The sequence below is a fragment of the Orycteropus afer genome, unplaced genomic scaffold (genome assembly GCF_000298275.1).
Source record: "Orycteropus afer afer isolate SDZICR_OR568_19922 unplaced genomic scaffold, OryAfe1.0 scaffold00087, whole genome shotgun sequence".
Lineage (NCBI taxonomy): Eukaryota > Metazoa > Chordata > Mammalia > Tubulidentata > Orycteropodidae > Orycteropus > Orycteropus afer.
In genome coordinates this window covers 8,781,970-8,795,925 of record NW_006921674.1, presented here as the reverse complement: position 1 = coordinate 8,795,925, position 13,956 = coordinate 8,781,970, and the positions used below count along the sequence as shown (strand labels likewise).

Below are 13,956 nucleotides of genomic sequence, written 5' to 3'. Positions count from 1 at the left end.
TTAAGCTGTGGTTTTATTAATGATGATAAATTTAGTCTTTAGAAAAATTAGACATGGGTAACTAAAAGACTACTTTTAGTAATTTGTTGGTTTTATATACGATATATGCCTTTTACCAAGTTCCTTCTAAACCATATTTCTAAATTAAAAGGTGTAGCATTAATGAGTTATTGCCTTTCCCAGTTTGGTGGCAGGGATCAGTTTCATGAGGTAGTTTTTGTGCGTAGACTAACAATCAGATGCATGTGGTCAAAGATCTTCCCCATGAACTTTGGAGTTGTGTGGTCCACATGGCCTAAGATTCTGAGATCTTGTCTTTTCTGTACAATTCTACTTTATGTGCTATAAGTGGTTCCTAATTAAAGATAAAATCCAAATGTTGTCTGTTTTAGTTACTTTTTGCCACTGTAACAGAAAATACCACAAATGAGTGGCTTTAACAAACAAGAGTTTATTCTCTTACAGTTTTGGAGGCTAGAACTCTGAGTTCAAAGTTCCAGGCTCTGGGGGCTGGGTGAAAGCCCCTCAACCTTGGGCTTCAGCTCTGCCTCTTGCTCCCAGCCCACTGAAGCTTGGCCCACTGAAACTTGAGACTTTCTTCACTCAGGCAGTTGCTGGCTGCTGAGACTGACAAACCCAAGGTGGACAAGTAAAAAGGCATGGTCTCAACATTAACAAACCACATGGCAGACCATTTATTCAAACCCGTTAAGAGTCCTAGGTTTGGTAGACAACATGGTAAGCTGCTGAATAATGACTAGGTTACGTGCAGGATTGAAATGTGCCAAAAGGTAGAGACCTTCCTCAGAGTTGCTTCTTAGATACTGGAATCAGCCCACCTCTCTAAAACAGCTACTCAGCTGCTCCAGTAGATTCTACCATGGAGTTGATAACTAGTCTCACCATAGGGAATAACTACATCTGGCTGCCCACCCACTAAACTAGCCCCCACCAAGTTGACACATAACCTTAACTACCACATTGTCTAACAAAAACACTATTTAGCCATCATCATATAGATAATCACTAATGTTAAGCTGGAATGAGAAAAATTCAATTAGCTGAGAATTAGACTCTCCATTTACTTGTAATTTAGTGTTTATATACCCACCAGCCACTCCAAAGAAGGAAGAGTGGGCAATCTACTTCCGTAAAGATTTACCATCTTGGAAACCTTAAAGGGGTCACTATGATTCAAATATGACTCAATGGCAGTGAGTTTTGTTTTGTTTTTTTTTTAATAACATTTTGTTATCATAGCAGTTGCCAATCTTTTTTTTGGTAAATCTTCTGGTAAATCTTCAAATGGATTTTTTCTTTTACTGTATCAGCCAATGTTTTTCATTTGTAAAATGTATGTATATTATAACCTATGACCTTAACATATTTTAACACTGGCTGTCCTCATTTCACGTATGGGTTTTGTGGAAATAGTCAATGGCACTGTAAAAATATTCTGAAGAGCTAAAGAAAAATGAAATACAACATATTTTCATAGGTTCATTCATCTCAAATCTTAGAACAAGATAAATACACTAATTGACTTCGAAGTACTAGGTTAATATAAGAAGTCATTTTTATATAATTTTCCAGTATAAAGAGAGTGATTTTTTTTTCTTCCAAGATACATAGTTTTACTGTCCTCACAGTTCAGAGAATCTTAACTCTTTTTTTAACTATGTGCTTTCATTTTATCCATCTATATTTATTTGTAGCCAACACAACTCATATTAACTAACATGGATCGAGTAGTTTAACATATTCCATGGTTTAGTAATGTATAATAAAATGTTTTCAGAAGATGAGCCTGGTGTATATATTATATACCCCTAACAAATATTTAGGACTCTTTTAAATATTTGCTAATATAACTTTTGAATCCATCTTACTTTCCTATATTTGATTTCTCGTTGCCTCTTTTTTCTGATTTTTTAATTTACTTCATCAATATTTTGTACATGAATAACTAAAAAACAAACTCATTGCCATCAACTCAGATCCGAGGCACAGTGACCCCTCCTTGGGTTTCCAAGGCAGTATCACTACGGAAGTAGATTGCCTAATCTTCCTTCCGAGGAGTGGCTGGTGGGTTTGAACTGCCAGCCTTCTGGTTAGCAGTCAAATGCCTTAGGCACTAGACCACCAGAGCTCCCCTCTACAAAACCCAAGTTACAACAGTGGGAATATTAATCAACTAATCAGTCACTAAAGTATTTTTAGATTCTATCCCTATTTTTAAGGTCATATTTCACTTTCTTGCTTATCAGGTTTGGCAGAAAGGTACATACACACACAGACATCAGAGTAACAGGAATATTTTTAATATCTGTGTTAAATATCATAACATCTACTTAGAAAAGGGCTGTGTAATACAGATAATAGTTTCAAAACTATTCACAAATTCATCGCTGACTTCATTTTACTCTTCGCCTCTGTTGTTATGGGCAAAATTGGTTTCCCATCAGTAGTTTAAAATGATGGAATACTAGAACCATACTTTTGAAAAGATGTTTGCATTTATTTTTATATATATTAACTCTAAATTTGAGGCATCATAGCTATCATTTTTGCAAATTACTGACAAAGTAGCAATATAGTTTGATGTTTTTGAATTCTTATTTATTTTAGTGTGGGAGAGAGAAGAAAGACAGTGATTTTTTTTTCTTATATCTGATTTCTAAATGTCTTAAAAATTATAAGGCCATATAAATATTTTAGATTCTAAATATAACATATCTGAAAATAATAGGCATATTGATAATTAATTTTCAAAACTTTATTTAATGGAATATAATCTTTTTTACTTAATTCCTAAATTTATAATATTAAATATTTTATTAAATATTATAATTAAAATAATAATTATATAAATATTATATAATATCATTAAAAACTAGCCTAATCTAACAAAAGTATCAATAAAACTTTTCCTTCCCATAAATATTTATAAGTGTGCAAATGATGACTCTGTAAAGCAAATAATATTTGTGTTTTGTTTTTGTTTTTATAGATGGACCCAACATTAGAAAAACATAGAGAGCACCTGGTCATTGAAGTTGGACGAAAGCTGGACAAAGCTCGAATGATTCGTTTTGAGGAGCGAACTGGATATTTTTCCTCCACTGATTTGGGTAGAACCGCCAGTCACTACTATATTAAATACAACACCATTGAGGTATTGTAGTGAATTGAACAAATGCAATAATACATTTGTTGTTAGATGCAAATACCTTCGGGCCCTCCACATATATTATCACTGCAAATTTTTATAGGGCAACTGAGCACAAAGATCATTTAACTTACATGATTCAACAATACACAGTAAAACCAAACCAGACTTACTGCCATCAAGTCTATTCGACTCATAGTGACCCCTGCTTGGGTTTCCAAGGTAGTATCTCTATGGAAGTAGATTGCCCAGTCTTCCTCCTGAGAGTAAAAACAGAAAAACAAACCCGGTGCTGTCAAGTCAGATCCAACTCATAGCAACCCCTCCTTGAGTTTCCCATATTCTGTATCACGACAGAAGTAGATTGCCCATCCTTCCTTCCGAGGAGTGGCTGATGAGTTTGAACTGCCAGCCTTCTGGTTAGCAGACAAATGCCTTAGACATTACACTACCAGAGCTCACTCTGACAGTAAAGGGAAACAAAAATGAGATTTTAAATATAGGTATGTGTTGCTTAATGTCCAGGATATATTCTGTGAATTTGGATGTTGTACAAACACCGTATTAAAACCTTATGGAACCCACTTCCAGTCATCCTTGTCACTACCGCTTCTACTGCTGCTAGAGCTACTAGTGGAGACCACAGGAATGGGTGGTGGCAGTGGTGGCCACTGAGAGGGCAGTGGCAAAAGTGGAGCTAGAGGAAGCAAATGGGGGAGTGAATCGCACCCGGCCCCACGACCCCACAGCACCCCACCACTGCCAGCAATACGCACCAGACAAAGCCTGAGTACCCACACCCAGAGCCATGTCCTCTGCCTCACTTACCTATATCCTGCCATGATCCAGTGCTACAAGAGTCTGGATTTGGGGTCTAAAAAACCATAAAAACCATTAGGGGAAAATAATAAACAAAAGGAGAGCTGCCTAATCTTTTTTTAAAAAAAAAAAAAAACCTCAGGGAACCACAGACTTATATGCAGTCAGATATTGCCCCAAACAGACATTAAGCAATGCATGCCTATATTAAGGACCCTTTTGCCAAACTGCTCAATGGGTATATCACAAGCAGTAGATGCATCCAAGTCTAAACTTATCAGAGCATGTTGGGGAGACCTGTGGAATGAGTAGTTAAATAATTTTTAGTGGGAGGTGATAGTTTAAATAGGAAGTCATTTTGTATTATATGTATAATAATATGTATAATAATATTATTAGCTATTCCCCACCTTTCCCCCAAATAAACTTGGTATTGGAATAGTGCTCTAGATTTTTCAAAGCATTTTAGCATATTTTATCTCACAGTTCTCATCAGGTGGTTCCTCAGCCCCTACGCATTTTTACTAACCCTCCACTGCTTCCATCACCTACTTATATCCACTAATTTTGTCCACTAATTAACCTTTCTCATTTGTCCACTTGGTAGTGTATTGATGTCAAACTAGCTTTGTCTAGTTTAGTCCAACTTCAATGTATATTCAGAAACTCTAGCCTTTCTTTGGCTTTGACTTTCTTCTGTATTTATTGTTGTTATTTACTTGTTTGTTTTTAATATCCAATTTTCTATATCCCTTGCTAGTAATACTGTGATATATTTGCCAGGATCCTCACAGTGCATATTTTCAGTTTTGCCTCTCTGATTACTATCTGGTATATAAGCAGCTGAAACCAGTAAAAGCAATTGCTGTGAAGTTGACTCCAATTCATGATAACCTCCTTTGTGTCAGAGTAGAACCATGTTCCATAGGGTATTCAGTGGCTGATTTTCTTGGAAGTACATCACCAGGCCTTTCTTCGGAGGTGCTTCTGAGTAGACTTGAACCTCCAACCTATAGGTTAGCAACCAAGAAGGTTAACCATTCATACCACTCAGGGACTCCATGACCATCGGTGAATGGTACATATTCCCATACTGAAAATAAAGACCAGAATGTTATAATGAACACTTTTAGATATCTATTTTTTAAAAAAATCTTTTTAACTGATCTTATTGATCTTTTGGCATCTAAATGTCTTTCCTAGCTAATTATGTATTAGGAATGTTTTTCAGTCTTACTTTGAGTTTCATGATGTTTGTGAAGCAATAGTTTAGAATAATATGCCACAGACATTATAATTCCATTTTCTAGGGCTCAAAGGTTCTTTAAGAATGTATGATTTACAGTCACATTTTTAATTTGTAATATTTTATTGAACTGTTTTAATCAAATATAACACTTACTTTTGTAGACTTTTAATGAACTCTTTGATGCTCACAAAACAGAAGGTGATATCTTTGCTATAGTCTCCAAAGCTGAAGAATTTGATCAAATTAAGGTAAGATCATTTGAAGCTTGAATCAAATGCATATAACACAAAGGCATTCATTCATGTATAAAAACTTATAACTAATCATTATTCCTGATACAATATTAGGTGCATGCCACTTCACATTTGAATATCATCAGTGTTCTCCATTTATCAACAATATCTCCTATACCAGGGTATGATATTATATCATATCTGACATCATACTTTGCTCCAAATCAAATATAATGCAAATGGATTTTACAGTAACAAGACTGTTGGAGAATGCAGTATGCACCTTTTGGTTTATTTGCAATATGAAGTTCACTGAAGAAAATATAAAGGACATGCATGATTCAAACTTATGTATGAATATTTCTATAATATTGTTATAATTTAATCTTATTAACAGTGAAAACTTTAATACTTTGAATCATAGTACTTCACAGTTTTAAGCTATGAATGTGTTATACCATATAAAATATATGACTATAATGAATGCATTTGAAGATAATTCAAGTTTTTCCTAATCCATTTGGGCAGAGGTTTCACTCTGGTCAAATAAAAAATGAAATCTCATCAATTGAAGGATGGTGAGGTCAGGGACTTAATTTTTGTAGCATATCAAATTTTTGTATGTCAATGGCAACTTTAATATTGGTGCTGAATAATGAAATGTAATTGTATCAGCCTCAAGATAGTTTTAATATTGTATTTTAACAGCTACATGAGGGAAAAAATACTATTATAAAGCTATATAAAATGAAAGTATTAAGTTACAGCAAAAGAAACTTTTAAAACCTTGGAATGTGGTTTAATGTCAATATGAATAATTTTCATAAATCTGCCCAAATATTTCTATAAAAACTTTTATTCTTCTAGGTCAGAGAAGAAGAAATAGAGGAGTTAGATGCTTTATTGAACAATTTCTGTGAACTCTCAGCTCCTGGGGGTGTGGAGAACAGTTATGGGAAAATAAACATCCTACTTCAAACTTATATCAGCCGAGGAGAAATGGACAGTTTCTCTCTTATATCAGATTCTGCGTATGTTGCACAGGTAAGATTCTTCATTCCTGTTTTCTATTCCTTGTTTATTTCCAGGGTCTCAAGGAATTAGCTCATACTAGACTGTGAATGGGAGCTCTGGTGGCATAGTGCTTAAGGCATTTGACTGCTTAACCAGAAGATACAAACCCACCAGCCGCTCCTCGGAAGGAAGGTTGGGCAATCTACTTCTGTAATGATACCACCTCGGAAACCCGAGGGGTCGCTATGAGTCAGATCCAACCCAACGGCAGTGAGTTTTGAATTTGAGACTGTGAATATACTACAGTTTCAACATGTGACCAATTTGCCTTTTTATTTTAGTTTTGTTTATTTAGTTCATATTTTATACAGTGTTGTATTAAATCAAGTTTAGGCATGGGATTTGGTGTTGATTTGACTATCTTTTGATGTTGCTGTTGTTTTCATTTAAGAGTATTAAACCCCAAGTATTTTTAAAAGCCTATTGCTTAAGAACAAAATACGTGAATTTTTTAAAATGATACAGTTAATTTCTTGTGCTTAAAAGGGGCAATGATACAAGAATATTTCATGCAAAAAGAAAGTATTGTGGAACCTTGTAGCTTTCCTCAGATTCTTAGAAATAAAAACAAATCTTTTTTTACCATTAAATAAGGCTTAATAAATATATCTTACACTCCATATATTCAAGATGATTTGGCTCTGATAAAAAAATAATCATTTTCCTCAGTTGCTGATATTTTACAATTCAAAACTGAAAGAAAATTATTCCTTAAACTACAGCTCATTAAATTTATAACTCTTAAAAATATTATGATATTATATGCTCTAATACTTAGGTTTTTATATCCAAGTCCGCATGTCAAGTAATTCATCATTTTCTGCCCTATGCTATTCAAATGAAAGATTTTCTTTCCAGACATACTTTCAAAGAAAATGTTCTTCACCTATTAAGAATACATTTTTTAAATTATTTTTCATTAAGTAATACCTTTTTTAAGTAGCCCTGCTAGCACAGAAGTTAAGCACTTGGCTTCTAACCAGAAGATCGGCAGTTTCAAACCCACTAGCCGCTCTGAGGGAGCTCTGGTAGCATAGTGCCTAAGGCACTTGACTGCTAACCAGGAGGCTGGCGGTTCAAACCCACCAGCCACTCCTCGGAAGGAAGGTTGGGCAATCCTACTTCCATAGTGATAACTGCCTCGGAAACCCAAGGAGGGGTCGCTATGAGTCGGGGCCAACTGGACAGCAAATAACAACAAAAGCCGTTCTGAGGGAGAAAGACATAGCAGTCTGCTTCCTTACAGGTTTATGGCCTGTGGGCTTATTTCTACTTTGTCATCCAGGATTGCTGTGAGTTGGAATTGGCTTAATTTGACAAATTAAGGCTTAATCTTATTTGAAATATGGGAATTATCTACTACATTTTATGTTTGTAGTTGTGTTAAGGAACATAGAAAAAGTATGTTTACATTAAATAAATAATTATTAATAACCTTAATGACTCAGGAATGCTTTGAAATACCCCAACTTTCTGGTTAGCAGCTGTGTCCTTTAACCACTCTGCCACTAGAGCTCCTTTGCAATAATTTTAAGTATGAAATATTTGTAACCATGAACCAAGATATAAAGTAAACAATTTGAATGAATGCAGTAATTAACAAAAATGACCAAGAAGTCAGGTGATGATTTCATATGTTATATAATATGAATGTAGGTAGAGTGAAAAACAGTTTTTTGTATCTTAGAACACATGTTCCTGCCATAGAAAGAATGACTATTTTCTAAACTAAAGCTTCTTTTATAAAAATCATTTCTTAACTTCGTTTTATCTGTTTTTCTGAAAAATGATATAATGTTGTAATTTTATATTTTCTAAAGATTATATATTGAGGTAGTTAATGATTTAACTAGAAAGCAAAACTTTACTGAGTTCTGCATGAATAATCTGTCCAAGTTTATGCTTCCTCAAGATTATGAAGATATTATCAGAGACTAATATAAAAGTTGGTTGACAATATAAAACTTATGGTTTCTTCATGACTGGTCCCCAGGAAATCAACCTCTAAGAAGATTAAGGATACATCTCAAAGCATCCTTAATTTTTTAAAAAATACCTTTTACAGTATGCTTTAGATGAGTTATTCTTAAGTTTTTTTATATTTTTAATTTAAGCCTTAAATGCTTCCACAAACACTTGCTCAGCTCTGGAAAATGGCACTTCCTTCTGTATATCTAAACTTTCTTCTTTCAGCACCTAAGGTCAACTCTTGCTCAAGTAGCCTAGCACTTTGTAAACTAGCCCACACATTTAACTTCTCTAACCTGTTCTGTAGACTTTGATCATTATCCCTACCCAACTACTGTCATTCCAGATTAAATTGTTCTGTATTTGTAATTTATCATGTGGGATCTGTTTTTCCATCTAAAATATGAAACTATCATACACTTAAAGACAGTTCTGAAAATTAGCCTGGCAATTTCTTCTAAGCATAAGTGAGAATGATATAGGAAGACCTATTTAAATAGGTGTAATAATCAAAATGTTCATTTTATTTACTATTCTCTGGTCCTTAATAATGCACATCATATCGTTGTTAAGGAGTTGCAGACTGTCTTTCAGGTTACTAAATACCATTTTTGTTCTTAAATTTCTAAAACAAATAATCAAACTTGTCTAAAGACAAACATTTTATTTAAAAATGTACACTAAAGCGCTTGATTCTTATGTTCATTTTTTACCTGTGTTTTTAGGTGGATTTCTGTTTGTCATTTAAAATCTTTACTCTATGTCACATCTTTTTACAATTTTGATGAGAGTCGCATTTTTCATTTTCATATACAGATGTCAATAGATATTGGAAATTGTCTAATTCATAATTTTAACAGATCTTCAAAATAATCTGCAAAGTTAATGATACAGGAAAGGAATCAAAACAAATGGGAACTAACTTTAGAAATGTGAGAAAGACTTCATTCATTACAACTTTCTATATGTCTACCATACACACTGATATCAGGGACGTAGAATTGAGTTCGGAGTCATTTATACCTGGCTTTGAATTGATATTCTGACACCAACAATCACGTTATTAATGCTCCAAGCTCTAGAATTATCATCATCTATAAAATCATGATATCAACACCAGTCAGTTTTGGTGAGAGTCATTAATTTGGGTAACTGCTCTCATCAACATTTCCTTTGCAGTACTTCTCTCACTAATTTTTCTCTCTGGCTAGATGCCAAAATCTTCCTTGTTTCTCTAAGTAGCTGCTTAAATGTAATCATTACTGTGTCCCCAGTGCAACCCTTAGCTCTTATGTTCTACCTGGCCTCAATAGCCTCCTAAATACTTTGCATGAATGCCTCCTGTCTTCCTTCATCATTCCTTTTTTAGAGAGTATAAAATGGAGCTTCATAAGAACTTAGAAATAAGGCTACCTTCTGAGAGTTAAATAGGCAATATCCATGAATGAAAGATACGATCATTCTTGTATAAAAATAATAAGGATAATTAAGGTCGTGTGAAAGTAAATGTTGCCCCAAAATTAAAGGATGAAACTTGACTTATATTTCTTTTGAACTGAGTCTGAATAGTAAAGTTATTGACAAATTTAAAAGCACATTGAGCCTAACCACCAATTCCCCCTTCTTATTGTTCAGAATGCAGGTAGAATTGTCCGTGCTCTTTTTGAAATTGCTCTGAGGAAACGTTGGCCTACCATGACCTACAGGCTCCTGAATCTTAGTAAAGTCATCGACAAGAGGCTTTGGGGTTGGGCTAGCCCTTTGAGACAATTTTCAGTCTTACCACCACACATTCTCACAAGATTAGAAGAAAAAAAACTTAGTGTGGATAAGCTGAAAGACATGAGGAAAGATGAAATAGGTAAGAAGGAAACAAAATTGTTTGACTGTATCGTTCTGTGCAAATAAAATATTTTACTGGATATAAAAGTACTGTGAATATTCACATTACAGTAGATACGTTTCTACCATTTTAAATTTTTTTTTATTTATCTAAGTTCAAGCAGAAGTTCCACCAAATTTTATGAAATTACTTAAGTTAGCAATTAAAATGGAGTTTAGATTGTCTAACCTTTCAGTTCAGTATTTACAGATAGAAACTTTGATATGTATGAAGAATTATTTAACAAGGTTTATTCCCAGTTTATTTTTCTTAATATTCAATTTAAAGTTTTTTATTATGTATTTAGCAGTAGCACAGCTAAAAAGAATGTGAACATTAAACTCTACGTATCTGCCCCTGCCCAATATAATGAGCTTCATCATTGCACAAATATATGTCTTTAAACCCAAGTGGGATCAGTGTATACATAGCATTTGGTATTCTGCTTTTTTCAGAAATAATATTGGCAACTTAACCCTACAAACATTCCCATATATCTTAACATTTTATTGTTGTTGTTTTTATGTGCCATCAAGTCAGACCCGACTCATAGAGACCCTTCCTTGGGTTTCCGAGGCAGTATTACTACGGAAGTAGATTGCCCAACCTTCCTTCTGAGGAGTGGCTGGTGGGTTTGAACCGCCAGCCTTCTGGTTAGCAGTCAAGTGCCTTAGGCACTATGCTACCAGAACTCCTTAACATTTGATTAGTTGAATATATAATCAATTGAATAGGCAATATATCAGATTCTAAATAAAGTAGGCATTACACATGGCAGAGTCAGGCTGATGAGAAATAAGAGGGTCAATTCCTGCTGGCAAAAGGTTTTAAGATGCAAAGGAAGGCTAAGGTGGTTATTCCCCTTATCCTTGTAGAGGAGGAAGAATTGTTTTTCCTGTGACAGAATGAAAGAAAATATCAGTGAAGATAGTGAAGCTGGGAATATTAACAAGGGAAGTTTAGGGTACTCACATTGGGGTAATGTGAATATCAAAATAAGGAGAGCAACTTTAGTTTCAAATATGGGTGAACATATTTTAGACTTACTCATAAGACATTCAGATTTACTCATAAGACATTTAGATTTACTCATAAGTGCTCTTTAAAATAAATTATTTTGAAAAACTAGATACAATCTATTCTCACTCAGTTGCTAGAGTAGAAAAATGTTTGTAGTTAGTCACATTTTTTTGTGCTTTGCTCCTTGGCACTCCCATACATACCAATATTCAAGAATCTGATCATTTATTAAAATATATATCCAAGTGATTAATTTTGTGCCAGAGTAACCATATTTTATATTTTATCTGTATGTTTTCTGGAAATGGGGGTAAATGAGTGAGTTACATTTGATTGCTGAAGCATTTTCCACATGGTTATAGAATTCTTAAATAGAGTAAATCATGGCTGTTTTCACAAAATACCAAATATTTCTCTACAGTGTTATAAACTAACAAGAAGAAAAGTGTATCCGTTTGTAGTAGTTTAAACACTATTAAGTCTCAGTAATTTAAAGAGCACTAGCCAAAGAAACTTTGCTACTGGTTTCACAGCTATAAATTGCTAATTCAAGTTAACTATTACAAAATATTCAAACATGCCAGGTCAAGAATGTTGGCTATTCTACGTAGAAAATCATAAAACAAGCAATAAAATCACCTTCTCTGGAATCCCATTTACAAGTCAGATTATATTGTTTTTCTTCTGGCTGGACAAATTTCTTCTATGTGATATTTTCCTTGCAGGTCACATATTGCATCATGTGAATATTGGACTGAAGGTAAAACAATGTGTTCATCAGATTCCTTCTGTTACAATGGAAGCATCCATTCAGCCCATCACACGGACTGTCCTCCGAGTGTCACTCAGCGTCTGTCCTGATTTCACTTGGAATGATCAGGTAGAAGTGGAAAATATCTATAGTATACAAAAATGTCTCTTCTACAGGTTCAGCTACATCTCTTTACATTTGTCCCCAAGGTATCTTCATATATATCTGTATGTATTTGTGTATATGTATATATATGTATAAATTAATTCAAAACATTGTAGCAGTAGTTACTGTCATCCTCATGAAGACCATATAATATAATGTAATAATATATATCAACCAATAAGATACCCTCAGAGCATTTGTTGTTGTTGTTGTTACATGCCATCTGTTCTATTCTGACTCATAGAGATCCTATGTACAAAAGAATGAAACACTGTCAGGTCTTGCTCTGTCTTCACAATTGATGCTGTATTTTAGCCCATTGTTGCAGCTATTGTGCCAATCCATCTTGTTCAGGGTCTTCCTCTTTTTTTGCTGACCCTCTGCTTTACCAAGCATGACATCCTCCAGGGACTGAAAACATATCCTAAGTATGTCCCTCATGCATTAGGAAATCTAAAATTTCAGCACTAAACATTGGTTTAATGGATTCAACTTCATAGAGATTTTGCCATATTAATTCTATTTTCTTTCACATTTCCTATGTTAGCTTCATTTTTGCTATGTCTAATTACTCTGATATCTTAGCCTACCAGAAATTTAAGATTCTCTGTGCTAACAAAGCCATTTTTAAATCCTAATACCTCAAACTTCATCTCTCCTTTTCTTCACCATTAGACTTTTAGCAAGATTATGCTACATTTTCCTCCACTTCTTGGTTGCCTATTTACTGTTAAGACAACTTTCTCAATCACCAAAAATTGCTTTTTCTCAGTTATTTTCCTTTATTTCCCTGAACATTCAGCACTGTTGTGAATATAGACCCTCTTGAAAAATGCCCTTTCTGGGCTTCTGTCATGTTCCAGTTGCTGTGTTTACTTCTTCTGTTCTTCCTTCAGTGCCTTAGATGTGTGTGTTTGTGTCTATGTGTTCATCCAGTCGGTCCTTGCCTTCAAAAGCCATTAGGGCAAGACAAGTAAATCCGTTCATATAATCCTATAGTATAGCAATAATAATATACCATTGCTTACATCACACAGTTATTTAAGGTTCTAATTAAATGTGCTCTGCTGGTCTAGTGGTTAAGGTATTTGGCTGCTAGCCAGAAGGTTGGTGCTTCAAACCCACCAGCTGCTTTGTGGAAAAAAAATTGAGGCAGTCTGCTTCCATAAAGATTTATAGCCTTGGAAACCAAATGGAGATTGCTATGAGGCAGAATTGACTTGATTGCAGTGAGTTTGGTTTGTAGTTTGAGTTAAATGTATGTAAATTCTTTAGTACTTCTTTAATGTGAATGAATACAAGTGAATTTTTTTCAACAATGTGCTCTAAAATTACTCAATCATATTCATAACCCAGTTCTACCATTGGTGTTAAAACAATAAATCACTTAACCTTTCATTCCTTCAGTGTTCTCATCTGTAAACATATATAATAATTATCTTTCTTACATAATTTCCGTGAGGACTAGATAAAAATTAGGTTTACTATATCTATAAATATAAAATTTTACATAAAAGATAAAATAATAGTTACTCAGCTCTGGTAGCATAGTGCCTAAGGCACTTGACTGCTAAGCAGAAGGCTGGCGGTTCAAACCCACCAGCCACTCCTCGGAAGGAAGGTTGG

General features: G+C 34.2%; 1 protein-coding gene across 1 annotated transcript in view; it reads left to right on the top strand.

The window, feature by feature from the left end:
- The window catches only part of ASCC3 (activating signal cointegrator 1 complex subunit 3), a 515,455-nt gene that overhangs the window by 342,765 nt on the left and 158,734 nt on the right, over positions 1-13,956 (top strand). The window contains exons 17-21 of the mRNA XM_007942265.2: positions 3,011-3,175; positions 5,399-5,485; positions 6,338-6,514; positions 10,148-10,373; positions 12,140-12,294. Of these exons, the coding sequence (XP_007940456.1) occupies positions 3,011-3,175; positions 5,399-5,485; positions 6,338-6,514; positions 10,148-10,373; positions 12,140-12,294 (810 nt within the window). The remainder of the gene's footprint in view (positions 1-3,010; positions 3,176-5,398; positions 5,486-6,337; positions 6,515-10,147; positions 10,374-12,139; positions 12,295-13,956) is intronic.